General features: G+C 47.5%; 1 protein-coding gene across 2 annotated transcripts in view; it reads right to left on the bottom strand.

Annotated features, from left to right (window-relative positions):
- Nucleotides 1-1,748: 1,748 nt before the first annotated feature.
- The window catches only part of LysRS (Lysyl-tRNA synthetase), a 70,819-nt gene continuing 50,970 nt past the window's right edge, over nt 1,749-21,597 (bottom strand). For both annotated transcript variants that reach the window (XM_050195709.2, XM_050195711.2), the window contains 4 exons: nt 19,956-20,104; nt 19,034-19,183; nt 5,978-6,121; nt 1,749-2,319 (listed from right to left, as the gene is read on the bottom strand). In XM_050195709.2, the coding sequence (XP_050051666.1) occupies nt 2,227-2,319; nt 5,978-6,121; nt 19,034-19,183; nt 19,956-20,104 (536 nt within the window). In that variant the 3' untranslated portion in view covers nt 1,749-2,226. The remainder of the gene's footprint in view (nt 2,320-5,977; nt 6,122-19,033; nt 19,184-19,955; nt 20,105-21,597) is intronic.

Genomic DNA, 21,597 nt, shown 5'->3' with positions numbered 1-21,597 from the left:
TCGCGTTTCGTGCGTGATCAGAGCGGCACTACGGCCGCGTTGTCAAGGGACTTTTGTTATTCGCCTGCGTTTACCCGAATACCGGACAAGCTAAACCTTTCTATTAGTGAAGTTTAGCTAGTCCGGTATTCGGGTAAACGCAGGCGGACGGTGCGTGGAGGCGTTGGGGCAGAGGTGTAAACGGAAGCGGCCTGCATGGTGCAGCCACCTGGTGGCACAGAGCTCAAACAAACAAAAACAGCTTATATTGCAGTAACAAAGTGTATTTTACTTTGCTGCGGGTGTAAATTTTTGGCAGCAACACGATTACGCCATTGCCGTAAATTTACACCAGCAGCAAAGTAGAATACACTTGGTTATTGCAATATTAACTGTTTTCGTCTCTGAGCTCTGCGATCCGCTGATTTCACCAGGTAGCTGCACCATGCAGGACGCTCACGTTTACACCTCCGCCTGACGCGCAAGGTAAACCTCTTGTCTCACCTCGCGTAATTCTATGGGCGAAGTCGGTGCACCGTGCGCCCCGGGCCGAACGACCAAACTGCGAGTGCGAGCTGCGAGATCAGGAGAGGCTGGGCGAGGAGGAATGGCGGTATACCTTTAGTTCTATTTAGGGGGGCTTACCTATATCAGACTACACCGCGTTCGAGCCTCCGCTGTTCAAGTGTCAAGTCCTGCCAGATACCCGCCTGTGTGAAGAGGAAATACGTTGTGCGCCTCCACATGGGCTCAAACATCCTGGTAGTCGACACCCCGCACGAGGAGGCTGCCGAAGAGATCTGCCAACATACCCACCTGAGGCCGGACAACCAAGCCCCCCCAGTGAGAGCGTACGTCCCGTTCTCACCGCAAACCATCAGAGGGGTCATTCACGTACTCAACCCCAAGAACACGAGAAACTCTCATGAAAGGACTGTGGGTGCGGGACACCCACATCAAGATCCTGGACACCCGCATCTTGGGCGCATCTGCAACAGTGACGTATGTACTCAGTGACCCAAGTTGGTCAGATGGTTTGCTTCAAACCACGTTGCCTCAGCAAAGCAGCCCGATGTGGCAGCCATTCAACTACAGACTACACAGTGACCCAGGCAGGCGGGAAAACAGATACAAACATACATAGATAGTTAGATAGCCCCTGGAAAGTGCATGAAGTACCCCAAGAATGCTAATGCATTAGATTCGGTGGCTTTCCGGCTGAAGCAGGGCTCGAACCTAGTACCTGCCGCATATGAGGCGGACACTCTACAATTTCGCCAATGTTGCCGTGCTAAACAACAGCTGCTTGCAGCAATGGCCAGTTAGCAGTGGTACCACCGTTGGTTGCGAACCCTGTTCCCTCAGCCCAGACCAACTGGCATGACCCAGTGCTCCATATTGGCGTCAAAGAATTTCGTACAACAGCGGCACCTACCCTGTCCCACATCTACAATGATCCATGTCGGCGTGAAAGAGGTTCATTGAAGAGCAGCACGTGTGTGCAAATTGCCACATGCTCACTGACCCAAGTTGGTGCCATGGTTGGCTTGGAACTATGTTACCTCAGCACAGCATCCCGATGCACTACCCATTTGATCACGATCTGCCACTGACCCAGGTAGGTGGGAAAACGGTTAATACACAAACAAACAGATAGCCAGCCCTGAAAAGTGCATGAAGTACCCAAAGAATGCTAACACATTGAAAGTTGTGCAAGTGAACATGAAGTGCATACTTGGGTGACACACGAAAGAACCACAGTCACCAAAACCAGTTCTCAGATAAGTTATATTTTCATACTCCACAGAAAAAGTGTAAGCCAACTTCATCCCCGCATTCCAGAACGCTTCCCTCCGTTCAGCACTTCACCTCAGCTCCACCAAGTAGAGGGCAATGCCAACCCTCTACTGAAGTGGTCATTGCACCATGATAACACTCCTAGGCAATTTTCAAGCTAAAGCTTCGTAACTATGCACAATCATAATCTACTCAAATGTGTCAAAGGGAAATAGTGCTTCTGAAGTAATTACACGTAGAAACTACCAAGGAGCATTACTAAAGAGCAATGTCTATTTCAGTCAATGTGGGGCGCTGTTCTCTACTCAGTGAAGTTGAGGGAGAGCTTCATGTCAAGTCCCCTTCGTTTATATGGGGGTAAATCTCTTGAGCAGTGAGACCTTGTATGTGTGGAAAGCAGTTGTTGCACAAAACTTTTCATCAGCAGCAGTATGATACGTCCGGCTGGGTCTATTTTCCAGACGTACTGGCAGCTTCAGCCCCTTCCTCATGACGGTGCTTGTGAGGGTCATCTGGCTTCATAGCTGGAAACAGCAGCACTTCCTGCAAGGCAGCACAATGTTTCTTAGTCAGCCTCAATTCACCTTAGTAGAAGTGCAATCTTGTTAAAACGCAACTGGGGAAGGCTGACGAAAATTTTTGTTTGTCATTGCTTGACTTGGAAATACACACAGTAACAAGCACCAAGTAAAGAAAACAAACAGAGGTGCTACATGCACACAATTTACTGATTAATTTATTAAGTTTAAGAGAAACACAGTGGCTATGAAAGATTGTGTTTTTTTTTTTTTACTGCATGAACATTTTTGCGTTTCACTCCCATCAAAACATGGCCACTGTGGCTGGTATCAAATTTGCAACCTCATGCGCAGCAGCATGTCAAAGCCACTAAATCATTGTGGTGGGTCTCCATGCAGACAGAAGCAACAGTATTTTGATAGCAGCCACACAGACAAGTCACTTAGTATTCTTTGTTGTATTCTGCCAGCTAATTACCGATTTCACAGCCCTAGTTTCTATTCAAAAGGCTAGATCACCTTTCAAAATATACAATGCGATTGTTCCCTACAGCACAGCATCTTTGTTTTGTAACCCCTTCCCCCTTTTATTTACATTCGAAAGAAAGCTTTTAAAAAATTGAAGAGCTGACATGACTGCCCAGATGTGCACCTTAGCAGTGTCAATCTCAAGCAGGCTACAAATTGACTCAACATGCTCCACACCTGACCAACACGGATGTATAGATATGATAGGATGCTATTCACAGTGTGGATTCTAAATGTGTGCCACTGACCAGATTCACTTTTCCCTAGCTGTGTGTGACAGTTTGAGATAGTGATGAGCGGCCAGCGAAAGCTAAGCTATCAAGAACTGCAGTACATGTCTGAATTGGCTGCATCACACAAAGCCAATTGCTTGCACTAATTTAGCAGTTACTTCTCAGAAAGGCGTCACATTTATGGGCCCGCAAAGCCAAGTAAGAAATAGAATTAACCTAGTCATGATGCTTGTGACAAATTCGAAGCAATGTATGTAGGTTGCAGTGTGAGCTTTATTTAAAACGGAAGACAAAATAAAGGATAAACAGCCTTCTGCAGAAAACTGTATTGCGCCGTAAAAATCTGGGTAATTATTCATTACAAATCAGGCTGAAAATGCTAGTGGCTTCCTCAAGTGGCTAAAGGCTTGAGGAGGTCACGTGACCATTTGTCACTGGCAACCAAAAAGCAAATGAAGGCAACCGATGCTCATACCAGCGAGCCGGGCTGAGTGCCACCTGCAAGTTGCAAGCCCAGAGATTATCGTTCGCAGCGAGAATTCTATGGATCTATGCAGTTCGCGCATACATTGCTGGTTTCACGTTCCGGCAACAGCCATGGATTTTGATTCGAGCGAAGAGGAAGACGTCGCCACTGTGCAGATGTGCTCTGCTGTGGTGTCAGCTGTGGCAGTGCGGAAGCCACCGAAGAAAAAGCGACGCTAGTGGGCGCATCCGTGCCTACGTTTGTGATACGTACCTGGCCATGCAAGCTGCCTCCTGCTTGAACTCCACGTGCATGACGAAGAGCATTATCGAGAGTAAGTCGTAATTTCTAGTTCGTATTGTGTAGGAATCAGTGCATAAATTTTGTGCTTTCTTTCGCTGCTGTTTGGCTTCCTGCAAATGCTACCGCATACATTCAACATGTTGCTGGAACTGCTGCGCCCCAGCATCACAAGGCAAGACACCAATTACAGGCCTGTAGTCTGCCAAGGTGGCGTGGACTTTGCATTTGGCACGACACAGGAGGACGCCGGATGGAAACACATCACTTTTGGCACACCACTGAATGGTTTAGCAGTCTTGTGACCACGGTCACGTGGCTGAAAAATAAGCAGCGAGCGACTGGCCCAAAATAGTTGCTTTTTGAGAAAAGTTGAGACCATTTGCGACCGGTTGCTTTGCGATCAACTTAGTCATGCGAACACTGTCAATCGCTGGTTTGAATGAGCCTTAACACAGTTTGCTCAATCCACACATAGACACTTCCTTCCCCCTTTTCTTTCTGCTTGGCATAGGTTAGTTAGGACACACTCTATTTTTTTCTGCACTCATTCTCCTCTTCCAAACTATGTTACTTTTCTGTGACAGCTAGCAATGAAAAAGCACAAACAAAGCACAAATAAAGTAAGCTAAATTTTTAATTGCCAATGTATTCCCAAGCTACAAATTCAAATCCAACTCTTACAGGAAGGTGCCTTCAATTGTCAAACACCTGGTGCAGAAGCAAAAGATACCTTGCAGGTATTCAGGATATTTATTAAAGAACACAAATCTGTAATATACGGAAGTTAGCTGTGCATGCAGTATCAAAAACTTATGACTTGTGCACTGAAAAATATATCTAAATTTGGACTTGTAACACGAAACAAGCATTTTATATAAACATGGGTGCAAATAAGCTACACAATACTAAAGAACATCAAGTTTCTGGGCTGCATTTGTAATCAACTTCTGCAAACCTCTTTAATTAGTAATACCATATATACCTGCGTAATGAATTCACTTTCTTTCCCAATATAGCAAAGCAAAGTTGGGGGTTGGATTCATTATGCGGGGTAAATTTCACGGAGACATTTTTTAAACAACAAAAATTGAAAATTAAGACAGCAATGATTTGGAACATGCATAACTTATCTTTGCAGTAAAAATAAATGTATACCATTTGCAAACCGTAAATTCACCCCGCATCGAAACCACCAGACCTGCCATTCAGGTCGCGAGCCGCTTCATCCGCATCGTGGTTCCACCACAGAATAAAGAACCGACGCGTCAGCCGCGCGGCGAAACTAACATGCACTCCGAACAGCGATCTCCTATCGCGCCCCAGCTCGTCCTCGCAGCCGCTTCCGGCCGTCTGCCGTTATCGCGAGCATAACGTTGAAGCGCGCACCTGTTTTGACAAGCCTGCTGTGTGCGCCTCTTTCCTCGACAGTCCTGTTGATCGGCATGTCAAAGTTTATCGGTGTCCGATCAGCACCTCCGTTGTGTGAGCAGATAAACTCTATGTCCCACCACAGGCGTATAACTCAACTTGAGGCCCATCACACACATCAAAACACAAGGCAGGCAGAAATGCGGGCCACAGACACGCGAATTCTACATTACGCCCGACTATGGCCACTATGCCGATCAAGTGCCAGCTGCCCCTTCTTCGCTTAGAAGGCCTTCTTTTGCCCTATCCCCAGTTCTTTGCAGAGCACTATCTGCTACACATACGGATGTAGATAGACTTTCCCGTACGCTGCGTCCGGCCGCACTAAAGTTACTGTATATGCTATGGTAGCATATACAGTAACTCTAGGCCGAACATCCTGCGTTCGTGCTCTCCTGTTACGTCAGCGTAAAGTACGTAAACTGTGTATGTTGCAGAAGGCCAGTTGCATTTTTTCCTCTCTCAAACCTGCGAGGTGCCTTTACGCCAGCTCTGGCGGAAAGGGTGCGCTAAGCATTAAGTGCACTTGCTTTAAACACATGTGTGAGACTCAAAGATTGTAGTCTCTCCAAAAAACTACTTCACAGCCGTTCGATCGTGGGACTACAAAGTAGCAAAGTTGGAGGTGCGTCCATTACGCGAGTAAATACAGTACTTTCATCAACATTTGTTCTTGCTGATCTAATGCTTAGATGAAGCTCCAAGAACACGTGAAGGGAACATACCTTGATGTTGTTTGAATCAGTGAGGAACATGACCATTCGGTCAATGCCCATGCCCCACCCCCCAGTGGGTGGCAGCCCATGCTCCAAGGCAGTGCAGAAGTTCTCGTCCACCAACTGGGCTTCGTCATCTCCAGCTGCTTTATCCTGCACAATTCAAGTTCCCCCAAATTTTCAAGCACATTGGGATATTTTAGCTGCAAGCAAATGTACACCCTTTTCAAGTGAAATCTCAATCTCAAAGTAGAACACAACACACAAGCAGTCGCCAGCATGTATTCCTTCACCACCTACATTTTCAGTCATTGGTTGTGAGCTGCATGTAAAAGCAAAAAGCAGCTTATATGGTTCACCCGAGGAGGTTCAAACTTACAAAGTGCTTTGCGTGCCATGGTAATTTGTCAAGTTCACTATGCCTTCTGTGTCATTCAGGATACTGTTGCTCAAAACCAGTTTTTGCCCTCTCTCTGAAGGAGGTATGATTTGCCTCAAATTATGCAGTTCAGTAATGCATACACAGTTTTCTTCTAGAATTACCACACATTTTTGATGGCCCACATTTCATTTTTTTTTTCTAGCACTAGCAGCAATTTTGTTAATCTTTCCTTGAAGGAGGTTATTACCTTTTACGACCATTTGATGCAGTAAAAGGAGTTAGAAGCCACATAAACTAAAGTAGGGAGAAAAAGAAGTCTGTTATAGGCAGACTAAACTAAGTGAATTACCTGTTTTATCTGAAAGTATGTTGTATGCGGATCCGTTGTAATGGGCATGGACTGCATATACAGTCGAACCTCGATAAATCGAACAGTGCTGTGATGGCAAAATAGTTAGATATAGTAAGAATTCGATATATAAGATAAGGTAAAAAATGTGTCTAAAGCTTCTGCAAATCAATCAATGAACCCAAGGGCACGATTGGGGACCATTGTTCGGAGCGTGCGTGTGGTTGCACCGCGTGCAGTTAGCCTAGGCCGCGCCTACTTCGTCAGTTGGGAGCGCGTGGTCGATTGTGCCACACGCAATTAGCGTAGGCCACACCAACTTCGTCAGCCGCGCGAAGTCGGCGCGGTCTAGGCCAATCGTGCACGGCACAACCGAACATGGACTCCAAACAAGGATCCCCGATCTCGTCCCAATCGTGGCACAACTCACTTGAAGTCTCACATAAAGTATTTATTTATTTGGCTGAAAGTACTGCAGCAGTGTAGCCTGCTTCTTATTGGCAGCCGTGTGCTTAAAGGGGTGGAGACATCAAAATTTTCGTTCATGTGTTTGTTGATTCAAACGTTGCGTCATGCTTCAGGGAGCACGATACACACAGCAGGATTCATATATATCCGATAAATAATTTAATGATAGCATTATTATACCGAGCGATTTCGGTTTCGGTTTCTGGGCTCCGGGGGATGCTATGACGTCACAGAGGAGGAAACGCAACATGGCTTGGTCACGTGGGCCACAAAAAATAGTGACGTAAAACTATGCTGCGTCGTCTGCTCGCGCATACGCGTGCTCTGCTAGCAGAGGTCAACAACTGGCGATTTGAAGTGCATGTCGCGATTATTATAATTATTGCGAAGAGAGGCAACAACGGTAAGAAAATATTGCAGCTTGTGAGAGTCGGTGATTCATTCCGAAGCGCCGTTTAGCTTTGAGTGAACCAGAAAAGGCCTAGCGACTATATTGGCGGCGCCGAACGATCAGAGGCGGTGAAGCTGCCGTCGGTGTCAGAGTGACCACTCCTCGGTCGCTGATCGGCCGCTTCGCCGTACGGCTGCCGCACAAATGGGTCCCGGGCCCGTCCTCTCTATGGCTAGGAGTTCGTGAGCAAAACCGCCGTCGCACGGGTGCCCGCGAACGGCAAACGGCATGTGGCGAGTTTCCATGCCGGTAACGTGGATGGGCCCTCACATCGAGAGACCGCTCCGAGCTGCCGAACTATGCGACTATGCGAGGAGAGAAGCGGACAACACGAACGCCGCATATCCTTATCCCTTTCGGAGTCGGCCGGCTAGTGTTACACTCAAACGTGTAAAGGCCCGTCCGCACGGCAACTTGCAGCACGCAGTTTGCCGTTCCCGGGCCGCCGTGCGGCGTTCGTGTTGTCCACTTCTCTCCTCTTGTGTCTGCGTCTGCACGCCTTCTTTGCATTAAGAAAGGATTTCTATATGCCTGTAGCTCGGTCATAGTGGAGGCTATGCTCGGTCGCTCGGCTCAGCAGGCTCCGTAATCGGCATTTCATCGCTACTCATCATACGTCATGTTTTTGTGCTAGTGTGCTATGACGTCAATATTTTCGTTCCTCCTCTCTGACGTAATAACTGCCGTGCTAGCGATGGGTCTCGACCACGAGAAGGAGTCTTTAATGATTCTTTGGAGCTGAATTAAAATTATTTTGAAATGTTTGCAGCGTCCAATACCTCGTTCTGGGTGTCCTTGCATACGGAAGCAGCCTACAACATGCTTTTTATAGCCTCAAAATTTGGTGTCCCAACCCCTTTAAACACGGAATCCTCAACATAGACTAAACGATCCACAAGCGATAAGCCGATGCCCTCTATTGCGCCGCAGTAGCGGCACAGAAGGGTCAAAGCAGCTAGAGCCTCAGTTGAAGTTGGGAGCGGGGCAACATCAGCACTTGCGGGATCAACCTCGGCAGCGTCTTCGTTTGGCCGCTACTTCTGCTGCGATCTCAACGTCAGTCAATCGAGGCATTTTGAAACACTGTCAATAACCAAGTGGCGTCTGCAAATTAAGGCGTCTATGAGGGAGCCCAGTAAGCGTGCGCTGTTGCGCATCTTTGCGGATGCAAACCGCCAGTCCTCGCGAGGCACGGCAGGCGCAGAGCGCGGCACCAAGGAGGAGTCAGTGCAGCAAATGCAATGCGTCGTTGACATGGTCGTTGACCTGGTCGTGGACATTGTCGAACTTGGTCGAACTAGCCACGGCCGCCGCGTGTATATGCCGCTACGTTCAAATGGCACCCTCAACGCGATCGATGTATACAAGTATAGTGCGCAGCAGTCGGGAATGCCCATCGCGCCACCGCTATCTTCAAGGGTGTTGCGGGAAAGGTCACCGCCTGTTATAGAGCACGCGTGGTCTGGGGTGGCGGAGTTCGATATATCCATTTTACGTCCGACCCAGTTCGAAATAAAAAATGAAAAATGCATGCGATTTTCCAGGTGATATAGAAAGTGTTCGATATATGCAATAATTCGTTATATCTGAGTTCGTTATATTGAGGTTTGACATACAGTTGAACCTGTCTAACACGAACTCTATTAGTTGTGCGAAAAGTGGTCCTTGTATCAGTAGTTCGTTGTACATGGACTCTGCTTTGAAAATGCTCAAAAAGTGACCTCACTGAAACTGGTATCAGCAGTAACAATTTGGCAGCGCTTTGGTCTGAAACATGGTGGAAGAAGAGAGGTGGTACTCCGACAGCGCGCCCTCGCTGGGGTGAGAGAGCGGCCACTTCGTGTGACCGGAACTTGCTCTCCGCCAATTCTGCTGGCACTCCTATGGAGCAGCGGCACAAGCGTGGATAGTTTACAACTTCAGTCAACATTGAAACACCCATGCCTAAAGATATGCTCTTTTTCATTACTTAGACGCTTAATTCTGAGCAGGTACAGTTGAACCTCTATGTAACGAATTCCTGGATTTTACGAAATTTTTCAATTCCCCAACACATCCCCCATTGAAGCCCATGTATAGGTGACCTCCATGTAACGAACGCGTTGCGGCGGTTGACCTTGATGTAACGAATTTGCGGCGCAGATCATCGAGCTGTATCTTGTAATGTTTTGCCCAAAATTCGACCGCGCAGTGCGCAACTTTAATCAATATTGCTTAAGTAAGTTTTTATATTGAAAGGTAAAGTAGACTGCGAGCAGAACGCTTGCTATCGCAGCAAACAAGCAAATCTCGGTGATGATGATGATGTTGATCGCCGCTAGCGCCGCTCCGTGGCAAGCGTAGCAACCTTTAAGTTTTCATTTTGTAGCTTGACACTAGGTGGCACTACTATGACAAATTCTTTGTGGTGTCTTGCGGCGCACTTATGATAAGCCTTCTTCGTCAGCATGTTGATGTGCGTGTGCAGGTGTGTGTTTACGGTGTCGGTTCGTTGCGATGAGTTCCGCTGTGAAAAACACAAAGTTTTGTCGCTTGAAGATAAGCTCTCGATTTTGCTTGCATCCTGGGCCACGACGACTTCAAAGCGAGTAACGGCTGGCTACAAGGATTTAAAAGCCGGCACGGTGTCGTTGGAAAGGTGATATCTGGCAAGTCTGCCTCTGCAGACAGCGATGCTGCTGCCTCGTGGGTGGCCGAGAAGCTTCCCGGCATTTTCAGCTGCTATGAAGCTGCCGACATTTATAATGCTGATGAGACGGCCCTGTTTTATCAAATGTTACCGAGCCACACGTTGTCACTAAAGGGAGAGGACTGCTGCGGTGGAAAGCAAAGCAAACTCCGCGTGACGGTTTTGCTTTGCGCCAACACTGATGGCAGCGACAAGCGAATCCCATTGGTTATTGGCCGCAATGCCCGGCCCAGATGTCTTAAAGGAACAAGGCGGATGCCAGTAAAATATGTGGCAAACTCCAAAGCGTGGATGTCGCAGGCAATTTTTTCCGACTGGCTGAAGGAGCTCAACCAAGATGTCAAACGACAAGGCCGCAGCATTTGTTTGCTGCTTGACAACTGCTCGGCGCACCATGTGAAAGGCCTACAGCTTTCGAACGTCGAGCTGCAGTATTTGCCACCTAACTGCACTTCTCTCATACAACCCTTAGACAAGAGGATTATTAACAGCTTTAAATGCTGCTACCGCCGTCGATTGATACAAAATATGCTCCTGGACATCCGCCTTGAACGGCCGACGAAAGTGGATATCTACCAAGCAATCCAAATGCTTGCTGCGTCGTGGCAAGAGGTCGGACCACAAGTAATCGCCAATTGCTTTGCCAAGGCTCAGGTAAACCAGGCCATTCAAGCTACAGTCCCTGAAGACGAACCTTCAAGCCCGCCCGAGGTCGCAGAAGCGTGGGATGAACTACGCATGAACGGTGGGGTGCCCGACGGTGTCGAACTGTGCGACTTTTTGTTCGTAGACAACGGCGCCGTGTCTACGGAAGAGATGACTGATGCGGCACTTGTGGAAACCGTTAAAGATAGCCTTAAAGGTGATGGTCCGCCAGAGCCTGACATGTCTTATGCGGTGCCTACCGCGAGGGAATTGATGGACGCGGTGGATGTTCTGCGCCGTTTCGTCGGCTCGCAGGACGATGAAGCAGCCATGGATGCCTTAGTTTCCTTGGAGCGCTGAGTAGTGGCTTCGATTGGGCAAAAACAGCAAGCAAAAATTATGCAGTTTTTCTCTATTAAATAAATTCTTTGAATGGCGAGTTCACTTCAATTGATATCTGTCGCATTTTTATTTCGTTTTGGCATGATCCTTACCAGTCTTAACCCGAAACTGCATGTAACGCAAACCTGAATACAGTATAACGAAAAATCACGTACTTTTTTCAATTTTGTTATATCCAGGTTTGACTGTAGAAGGTTTGTGTAATACTTGTTGGGGGGCTAGTTGGTGCATGTTTCCAGAAGAGGGTTATAGCGCCGAAATAACACAACACACAGCAAGCGTCATTTACGAGACAAGAGAGATGCGTCGTCAGCTCGACGCATGATCAGAGGCTGCTCTTGCAAACCTCAAGACATGAGGCTGGCTGCTGCACCTGGCTGCTCACATATTTCAAATGCTGGAGAGAGCTGAAGCAGTTTTCCGGAAACATGCTGAAAAGCCTGATGCTTACAACCTCACCATCAATGAAATGCTTGGTAAGCATCGCATTGGATTTCCGTGTGCTGAGCACAAAGTAGATATTGCAATGCATCTTTTAAATTACTATGTTGTGATGAGGATGCGACAGTTCAGCAAACAAAGGTCTGACAGCAGCAAGTTGCACAAATTGAGAAAGCTCGCGAAGCTTGTGTGAGCTACATGCGCTGTTCTGCCAGCTGAGGGGTCAAATGTGAAAGCTCTTGGTGCAAACAGCCGACCGTCGAGTGATCGAATGAAGGCGGATCTTCTGCGACTTCTATGCGGCTTTAAATATCCAGCGGCGCACGGTAACGAGAAACCAAACATCTATGGAGCAACCAACGGCAGATAGTCCATACTGTCGTTACGCCCCAAGCTTGCAACGTGCTTGCAACCGTGCGAGTCTGCTGAAGGGAACAAAGACATGCGGTACTGGTTGTGTTTCTTTAACTTTTCTGTTTTTAAATCTTTTTTTTAACCATACAAGTATATAATTACCTGTTTCCTTAAACGAGATAAATGACCTGCTTATAATGCTGGGCATAACTTCTCTTACAATAAAAATAAGGCAAGAGAATGCAGTTTTTTTTTTGTTATTGTACTCCTAACACAATTAAGAAATCAATTATAGCACCCCTCAAATTGTGCCATGACACTTTGCAGATTAAAAATAAATTATGGGGTTTTACGTGCCAAAACCACTTTCTGATTATGAGGCATGCCGTAGTGGAGGGCTCCGGAAATTTTGACCACCTGGGGTTCTTTAACGTGCACCTAGATCTAAGTACACGGGTGCTTTCACATTTCGCCCCCATCGAAATGCGGCCGCCGTGGCCAGGATTCGATCCCACGACCTCGTGCTCAGCAGCCCAACACCATAGCCACTGAGCAACCACGGCGGGTGTCACACTGAATAAACGAGTGAGTTTGTTTTCAAGGGCATTGTTCAGCTTATAGAACGATTCTGAGGGATATAAAAGGCCCTCAAGGTCCCACTCTTTGGATGCATCTGGTGGAAGCTCTCTGGGTACAGCCACTGTACTCTGGGGATATTGCCTTTATGGTGCTTCGCTGTCTTCACAATGTGTGGGCAAAACACGCCTTCTCGCCACATAACCTGCAATGTAATAAACTAGCCGTGCGTCGCTGCGGTGCTCAACATAACTTTGGTGGTCCACAGCATCTCGCCCTCGAATGACGGAATGTCGGGAGGAACACTCCAAAACAGGCGACGAGACCAACTGACAGCTGAGGGCGCAGGCCAGCGCGGAAGTACCACGCCGTAATACGGTAATACCACGGCGCGAGCAGCAGCGCCACGTTGCGGTGCGCAAGGGGGTCACGCACACCCGAAGGAAAGCGCCGCCGGTATTCACACCTCCCCTTCTAGCCACCTTAACGACGCTGCGAGTAGGCCACTTTTTTCGTTTGTGCGACTGGTGTCGGCATGGTGGTATTTGCTTTGTGTGCTGTGTCGAGGTTCCGGTGATCCAACGCGGCATACGGAAACATCGCGTCAAGTGTGTAATGGCGCCGACAGTCCCCGCGCAGACTGCGCTGGGGAATCCCGGCAGGCGGGTGCCGGGAGGCCTAAGATTTGTCGCCTTCCTATGTGCTCCTTACTGACGCGGAAAATGTTCTGCCGAGACCTGCGCAGTGGTTGCATTGCGATTCTGGACACCGTCTCATTTGACAGTTTCACAGGTACACTGCTGTACTGACATGCACAGAACTCGACGACGGCGAGATCATTCGTCAGGTTTCTGCTGCACCGCCGGACGATGACTCTTGAGTCGGAAGATGACGCACCATGTGCTACGCTGCCGTCGCATGCGAAGCGTGTACAAGCAGTGACTGTGCTTTCTCCGAGATTCAGGCTTATCTGGTTGCGCGTAAACGCAACAGCGTGCATCGGCGCATTCACAATTTCTTCAAGCCTACTGCCGAGCTCGAATAAGTGCGTGAAAATAAAGGATTTCATTTTTGTTTCTTAATCTGCTTTTTCGGACACCTGTTTATTTGGACATTTCCGCAGTCCCCGTGAGGTCCGAATAAACGGTCGGCGACTGTATATAGTAGAACTTCGTTCATATGCTTTCTGAAAAAAAAAAACCGTGAGAAAGAAAGTACTAACCGGGAAAACGTACGATTCGAAGTAACCAAAAGATTTCACAGACTCAACTATTGCTGACATCTACGTAATGTGAAGCATTACGCGGATCGTTGCGGCATGAGATGCCAATGCGTGTCGAGCTGGTGGTGTTCCGGCAGCCCGAGGCGCGTTTTGTTGTTTTCCTATTGCGTGACGTTTTAAGAGGGCGACGAGAAACTGAAACGAAATTGAGCTGGTGGGCGCTCGATTTGGCCGGGTGTTTGGATTATCGCCTACTAAAACCACGCAGTGCCCTACCAATGGCACTATGCACCACGCGCTGTAAAACAGATAGGAAGATGCTTATCCAATAGGTTTGGCGGCGATAGCTGTGAGTGCGGCGTGCAATGACCGGGGTGGAGGTATGCTGGTACCCGAATAAGAAACTGTGCACGCCGTGGTTTGCACGTGAGACGGGTGGCTATACACTGTTCTCGATCGTGCGTTCCTCGTGCCTTTTCTTGTTCACATGGGCTCTAGCAGCCAGAAAACACATACGATTGCAGTCTGCAGCAAGGAATGGTGCCGTGTTTCGGTTATCGCCTGTGCACTACACTTCCGATGGCACCATGTGCTGTGAAACAGTAGGCGGAGATGCTTATTGCAATAGGATTGACGGTGGTAGCTGTAAATGCCATGTGCAACAACCCCGGAATAGATAGTGAGACGGGCGGGTGAGCATTGCAGTGAAGCTGCCGCGGTGGAATGCTATACAGTAAAACCTCGTTAAACCGTACCCGCTTAAACAGTAGTTTCGGTTTAAAAGTAGTAAAGTCAATTCCCCGACTCAGCGGCCATTGAACATAATGTATTTAGTATCCGCATAAACCGTACCAGCTTATTGCGTACGCATCGGTTAAAACGTAGCGTTTCCACTTTTCGTCGCGCAAACACGGCGGTGCGTCGTCTCCACCGGGCGGTCCGGCAGAACAACAAGCCTCAGAGATTGGTACAACGGCCTCCAAGCACCCTGTGCGTTTGCACGTGAAGCCGCATCAACATCAACATCATTTCGACGCCGTGCCAGAGAGCGAGAGAGTGTTATGGCGTCGTGCAAGCGAGGACTCGCGGCATGCCGAAGCTCGGATAAAAAAGACGCCGGGTGCTCAGCATAGAAGAAAAATTAGACATCGTCCGTGCTATGGAACGTGACACGAAGAAGTCGGTGCTGGCCCGCGACATGGATCTGCTGTTGACTACAGTGTGTGGCATTTGGAATGCGAAGTTGCTCGGCAGCGCTGCTGCGACCGCGAAGAGATGTCGGCTACGAGGTTCGACTTTTCGCCATCGTTGCCTCTGTTGTTGCCGAAGTGTCGACTAGCGACAGTGATGAGGACGACACGGAAAGCGACAGCACGGGCGATTCAGGCCCGACAGTGGCAGAAGCTGCGCGTTACGTCAGCCTCGTGAATGCAATCGTCGCAACGAGAACAGGGGCGCGATAACGTAACTATTCCAAACGAAAAGTTTTCCGAACTCCGGCACCCGGCAATGAAAAAGGCGCCCCGGAACTTATGCAGCACTAGTGCGCGCGTGCACGGAGAATACGTAACGCCAACGAGGAATGTGCCGTGCGAGTGTTTGCCGAGTGGAGGGGGGCTGGCTGAGAAGCTGGCACGCAGCTTGAGTAAGTTTGAGGCTGCTGTCGTCGTGCTAGGCCGCCGCGGCATCAAACGAAAATAACACTTATGTCGCGCGAAGTGAATAAATACTTCATGTTTTTTCCCCTTTCATCGCACTCTCTCTGAGTTCCGTTTTCTACAGGTAAGTGGGCGATGTCATGCTATTTCGGTTAAACAGTACTACCGTTTAGTACGTACTTTTTCCGAGCTCCGGCCGACTACGGTTTAACGAGGTTTCACTGTATACTGTTCTCGATCGTGCATGCTTTGCATATTTTCTTGTTTACATGGGGGATCTAGCGGCCAGAAAACGTATCATACGATTGCAGTCTGGCGATTGCAGTCTGGGCAGTTATATACTGTTCTCGATCTCGCATGCTTTGCATATTTTTTTTGTTTACATGGGGGATCTAGCGGCCAGAAAAAGTACCATATGATTTGCAGTCTGGCAATGTACTGAACAGTGCTACCGAAAAATTGTGTTTTCCGGGAACGTATGAACCGGTTAAATATGAGCGCAACTCCATTGGGTCATTTTTTTTGTGTTCTCAATTTCAAACCCTGGTGCCTGCAAAACGTGTGTAAGCGGAACATAGCATCAATTAGGTTCTGCTGTTTATAGCATCATATTACCTACATGGTGCAGTTATGTCTCTTACATATCACAAACAATGGTTAAATACCGGCTCTTGAAGCTATTTCTAATCATATGTGGCACACAATGTTTTATAAAATTAAATATGTTTGTTAGCTGCAATATGCCTTTTAGTTTCGTGCAATCCAAGTAAATGCTATTACAGATATGTGGAGCAAGTGGACGTGACAATACAATCATAAAGCTACGCATGCCTCAGAAGCAAGCAAAGGTATACTGGTACAGTCAGACCTCGATACTGTACAACGAAGTTCTACTTGCAGTGAAAAACTTTGCTAAATCGCGAATTTCGTTAATTCCAGGTTTTAAATTTTCAGCAGTAAAAACAACTTCACAAATTCCCAGAGCATTCCTGGCGGATAGTATTTTGTCAGTAAGCACTTGTAACCAAATCGCAAGAAGGTCGGGCCATAATAGCATGGTCATGAGTGTCAGTGCATGTGGTGCAGATCGCGCCGATAGCAATGCATCGACGTGGCTCACGGCGTTGGAGCTTTGCGCGTGTTGCATCGCACAGCACCGTAAATCTTGGATGCCATGGCTGACCATGCTTAGAGCCTGCAGCCGGCACTTGCAAATAAATAAGAGATACGAATGTTCACCCAGAGCAAAAAAAGAAAGAAAGGAAGGCAGTTTCGTCAGGAAGGTGGAGCATAGATGGCGAGAGCAAGAGCATAGATGGCGAGAGCAAGAGCATAGATGGCGAGAGCAAGGAGACAAATACATGAAGTAAGGTTTGTAGCGTTATCAGTGTCATGGCGAGCTCAGGCAAACATGAACGCATCTCACTTGACGACCACGAACTCGCTGTCACAATGTGAGCAAACGCTCTGCACCGTGTCTCGGAAACTTTACGTGCCCACCATTACGCGGACGCCAACACCAGACGCACGTGTGGAAACCCAATGCGCATCACGGCATCAACCTTCTCAGCTTGCCATTTTCGCTTGGTGTGGAGAGATTACCTCCCAGATAGGGCGCTCGCCTTGCAAAAGGACACGTGAGGAGGAGAGGGCACATATATGTGCCTTTATGATCCCCCCTCCCTCCATAGTGCTCACTTCCTCGCCACTCCACTTGCGCAGAAGGAATCTTCAGCCATCATGTTTCTCCAAGCGCTGCAACCTGCCGCGCAGCTCGCGGCCTCCCCGAGTTGTTTAACAACACGACAAATGGCGCAGCAGTGTTTCCTGCCTACCACGTCCTGGCACACGCTTTTTGATGGCGTTTTCGCTGCTCAAACTTTTCATGCGGAAGGATGCTTGAGATAAACTTTGCTTCGGCCGACATTTTTATAGCTTTTTGCTAGATTTACTAGCCTTACAGACTTTAAGTACATGCAAAAGGTGCCGAAAGCTTTGTTAAATCAAAACCATGTCACAAAATTATTCATTAAATTGTGAAAATAAATGCATGGTTTTCAATGGAACTAAGATCAAGAAATGAAAATAGTTTGCTATATAGCGAACTTTGTTATATTGAGGTTTGACTGTATATAGAATGCTAAGGCACCATAAATTTTGCAACTGCTTAAATGTCATAACATCAGTTCTATTTTTCAGAGTTTTAATATGTGGCTTCTTGGGAATTTAGAATACGGGCTACAGTTGTGTGACTGAGCTGTCTAAATGTGTGGCGCCTTGTGAACACCCCACAAGAGAAGCTGCTGCAGTTGCACAAGTTTGTAAACACTCTTATCTAGTTGTTTTAAGGGCACCCTAGATAATAACCACTAGACTTGTTAATTATGACAACACAATTAACCCTTTGAAGGTTTTCGCCGTACATGTACGGTGGTGGTTTTCTGTCCCGCAAGGTCTTTGCCGTACGGGTACGGTTTCGAACCTCCGTTTGAAATTTCTCGCCATAATGACGATCCGTGCTCACTGGGAGGTGCTGCCACTTCTGAGGACTTAAAAGAAGCGTTTGAAATTTGCGCTACCTTCTTGGGGAGATAAACAGAACTGATTTCTAGCTTGAGCGCGTCGCGCAGACTGCAGCAGCACCCCTTTTGCGGTTTCGGTTTCGCCGCGTATCGCAACGGAGGCGCGCGAAACGTCATTTTTCTGTTTGTCGGCACTCTCTTGCAGGGGCGGTGGAAGTTGATTTCTATCTTGATTGGCACTGCTCTTAGCTTATCACCGCCGTTCGCGAGGTATTCTCGCTCTCAGTGGCAACGCGCTTTTGCGGTTTCGGTTCCGCCGCGTGATCGCAACGGAGGCACGCGAAACGTGATTTTTCTCTTTGTCGGCAGGCTCTCGCAGGGGTGGCGGAAGTTGATTTCTATCTTGATTGGCGCTGCTCTTAGTTTGTTTATCACCGCCGCGCACGAGGTATTCTCGCTCTCTGCGGCAACACGTTTACGCGAGAAGGTGCCTCAGACCTCTGCCCAATGCAGCGGCACGCAGAGAAGATGTCATGTGTGCGCCAACCCAACTCGTCACTCCAAGAGAACATACATGCATTTTAGGTGTGCAGACTGCGATAAGGCACTGTGCATAGAACCGTGTTTTAAGGAGTACCACACTCTGAAATACTACTGAACATATTGCAGTTCTGAGTGATGCCGACACCAAAATACTGTTCCTAAATTTTTTTATTATTTATTCCCGGCTTTATACATTTTGTACATTGAAGATCCGCAATAAAGTAATTTGACCACCTGGGAAAGTTTTTTTCAAAATAATTCGACCCTCAAAGGGTTAAGTAGGCTGCACAGAAAAAGAATTTGAAAGAAAATTTTGTTGGCAGACTTTGCAAAATATATCATGGTAAGAAGCTTCACGCTTACCTTGGCTTGCTGCTCAAAACGTTGCCTCTGAACCAGTGGGTCATTCAACTCTGTGTATGCATTAACAACTTCCTTGCGAGCAATAAACAGCTCGAAACGCTCAGTCAGGCCACGAACGCTGCGATGCCATTTGGACAGGGGGCTCATGATCTGCATTATTAAAAAAAAAGAAAAAAGAACCAAAGGTGAAAGGAATATCTATACTGCAATAAACACAATCAGCATAACCTAAAGCCACAACCTCCTCTATAAATTGACGACCTGCCTGTACTGTGATGCTCTAGTGTTCCAGATTTGCTTATTCTTGTTTAGTTTACCTTGCTGCCACTATGGCCAGTGGCACCATCCGCAGCCAAAGTTCCCCCGTAACTGATGTGCACAACCTTTGAGATAAAAAGCTGACACCATATTATAGGAAATCATTGCATGAATGGAAGAAAGCAAAAGTGCACATAAAGACGCAAACAAATAAAAAAACCAAAGCAAATGCATACATCTAAGCCCAAACATCTTTGTAAAACAGTAGTCTTCATGGCTAGAGAGTATGCGGTACTAGTTGTACTTAAGTTTATGCTTACGGACACCTTGGGTAAATTATTTTATTCAGGTAAATATGGCAACTGAAAATTATTCTATGTCAAGCTGGCGAGAAAACTTTGCTTGCTCTTTAGCAGCAAACTGAGAAGATGCAGCTGCCTTTTAAGGAAACAAATTTTTCACAAAGTATGTTACGGCAATGAGGACTCTGCTTTGTCTGGTGTAATTACACATACTCGCAGATTCCTATATTTTCCGCACTGTGGTATGACACAACAGAAAAAAGTACACACTCTTCAAGTGTCTTCCTTTTGCTAAACATTGCTTTTATGACGCTCTTTTAAACACAAGCACTCTGTCAGATGTAGGCACGAAGAACACTGACCTCTGGGTGATCACAGAGGAAAGTAGGATTTACGAACTGCTCCTCGAGGAAGTGGCCGACCAGCTTATCCAGAAGCCGAGCTGCTGTCCTGGGTGGTGGGCACTCCACTTCGTGCTTGACACACAAGTCAGACAACAGGGCCACGGACTCTGCACGTCCAGACACATGCATCAGAGCCCTACTTATCCTATGTTAAGCACTGAGTCAACAGAGCGACAATGGTGCGCAAAAACTGAAGCCCACACGTAACCACAAAACAATCAAAGCAAAGAAGAAAAGGAGCCCTAATGCCTCAAAAAATCCCCTCTCCCTACAACTGTGAACACACTCTAATGATACAGACGCAAGCCTTTATCAACTGCCATGTAGACAAACTGTAAAACCAACATGGGAAACTGCTCCTGTACTATATAACAGCATGAGCTCTCAACACTAGAGGTGTGTGAGTACGGAATACAGTCGAAGCCACTTATAACAACATTCAAGTGCCAAAAAAAATTCTATTCTTATAACCCATAAACGGGGTTGCACCAAAAAAGCAGAGGGGATCAACATTCTAGCATATTAATTAGATAGAAAGAATTACTGTTAAACCCACTTATTGTATTACTGGTTTTAGCAATATCTGGATGTAACAATGAGCAGCTGCTGCACTGTGAATTTTTTTTGTATTCTACGGCAAAATAAATCACTTACTGCTATGTTCCCATGCTGAATTAGTAGCTAGAACAATAAAACCTGGCCACTGGGGGTCGATGCCGAAAGGAAACCAAACGCTAAATCCAGGAAAAGAAAAAAAAAATGCCAACTGCTTCGCCACAGTCGCCTTTGTGCCTCGCAGCTTGCACGGCACGCCTTCATCGCCCCTCTCCCATCTGCCTTCCACCCCACGTTGACGAGAGGGTGGAAGGAAGACGAGAGGGACACGAGGCTGGCGATTCAATGCCTCATGCCGAGTAAAGCCAATCTGCATGACAGATGAAAGTGCAGACAACACATCCCGTGACTCGATCACCGCTCTGCGCATAACCATTCTTGGTGTTGTGCGGGTCGACCATAGTAGGCACTGACTTGTCATTGTCAGGTTCATCGTGATTGGCCACCTGTCAAAAATTTAAAAATCAGGAGAGTCAGGGCAAGATCGCGCAACGCGATTCAATGCAATCTCTGTGCTTTCCAGTAGCTAATCGGCTTGACCTTGGCAAATGTTTTCGCACTTTCAGAGCGGTGCTGGCAGCCGTCTGTGCGACTGCTAACCGTATTGTTGCACCTATGCAGGCATTTTGACGCGGTTCCATCGAGCGGCGCAGGACCATCTTATCCAACGCAGCCCCAACGATACATTCCGGAGCGTGGCCGCAGAGTGATCTGTGCAAGCAATCAGCCAAGAAATTCGCGCCTGCGCGGAAGGCTTTCGACGCCCCTCAAGCAACCCTATAAAAGGAGCCAGCGACAGCCACGGACACATCAGAGCGGTGCTGGCAGCCGTCTGTGCGACTGCTAACCGTATTGTTGCACCTATGCAGGTGGGCGCACACACATTCGTGTGAAAGTTTATTTCCTTGCATTTTACGGTTGCTGCACTGCTCTGGTACCTCTTGTTGCCTGTGACGCGTTTGTGGAAAACTTCTTAAAATGGGGG

Source organism: Dermacentor andersoni, chromosome 1 (genome assembly GCF_023375885.2).
Source record: "Dermacentor andersoni chromosome 1, qqDerAnde1_hic_scaffold, whole genome shotgun sequence".
In the NCBI taxonomy this organism is placed as follows: Eukaryota; Metazoa; Arthropoda; class Arachnida; order Ixodida; family Ixodidae; genus Dermacentor; species Dermacentor andersoni.
The sequence above is the reverse complement of the archived record's forward strand: the minus strand, read 5'-3'. Positions and strand labels throughout refer to the sequence as shown.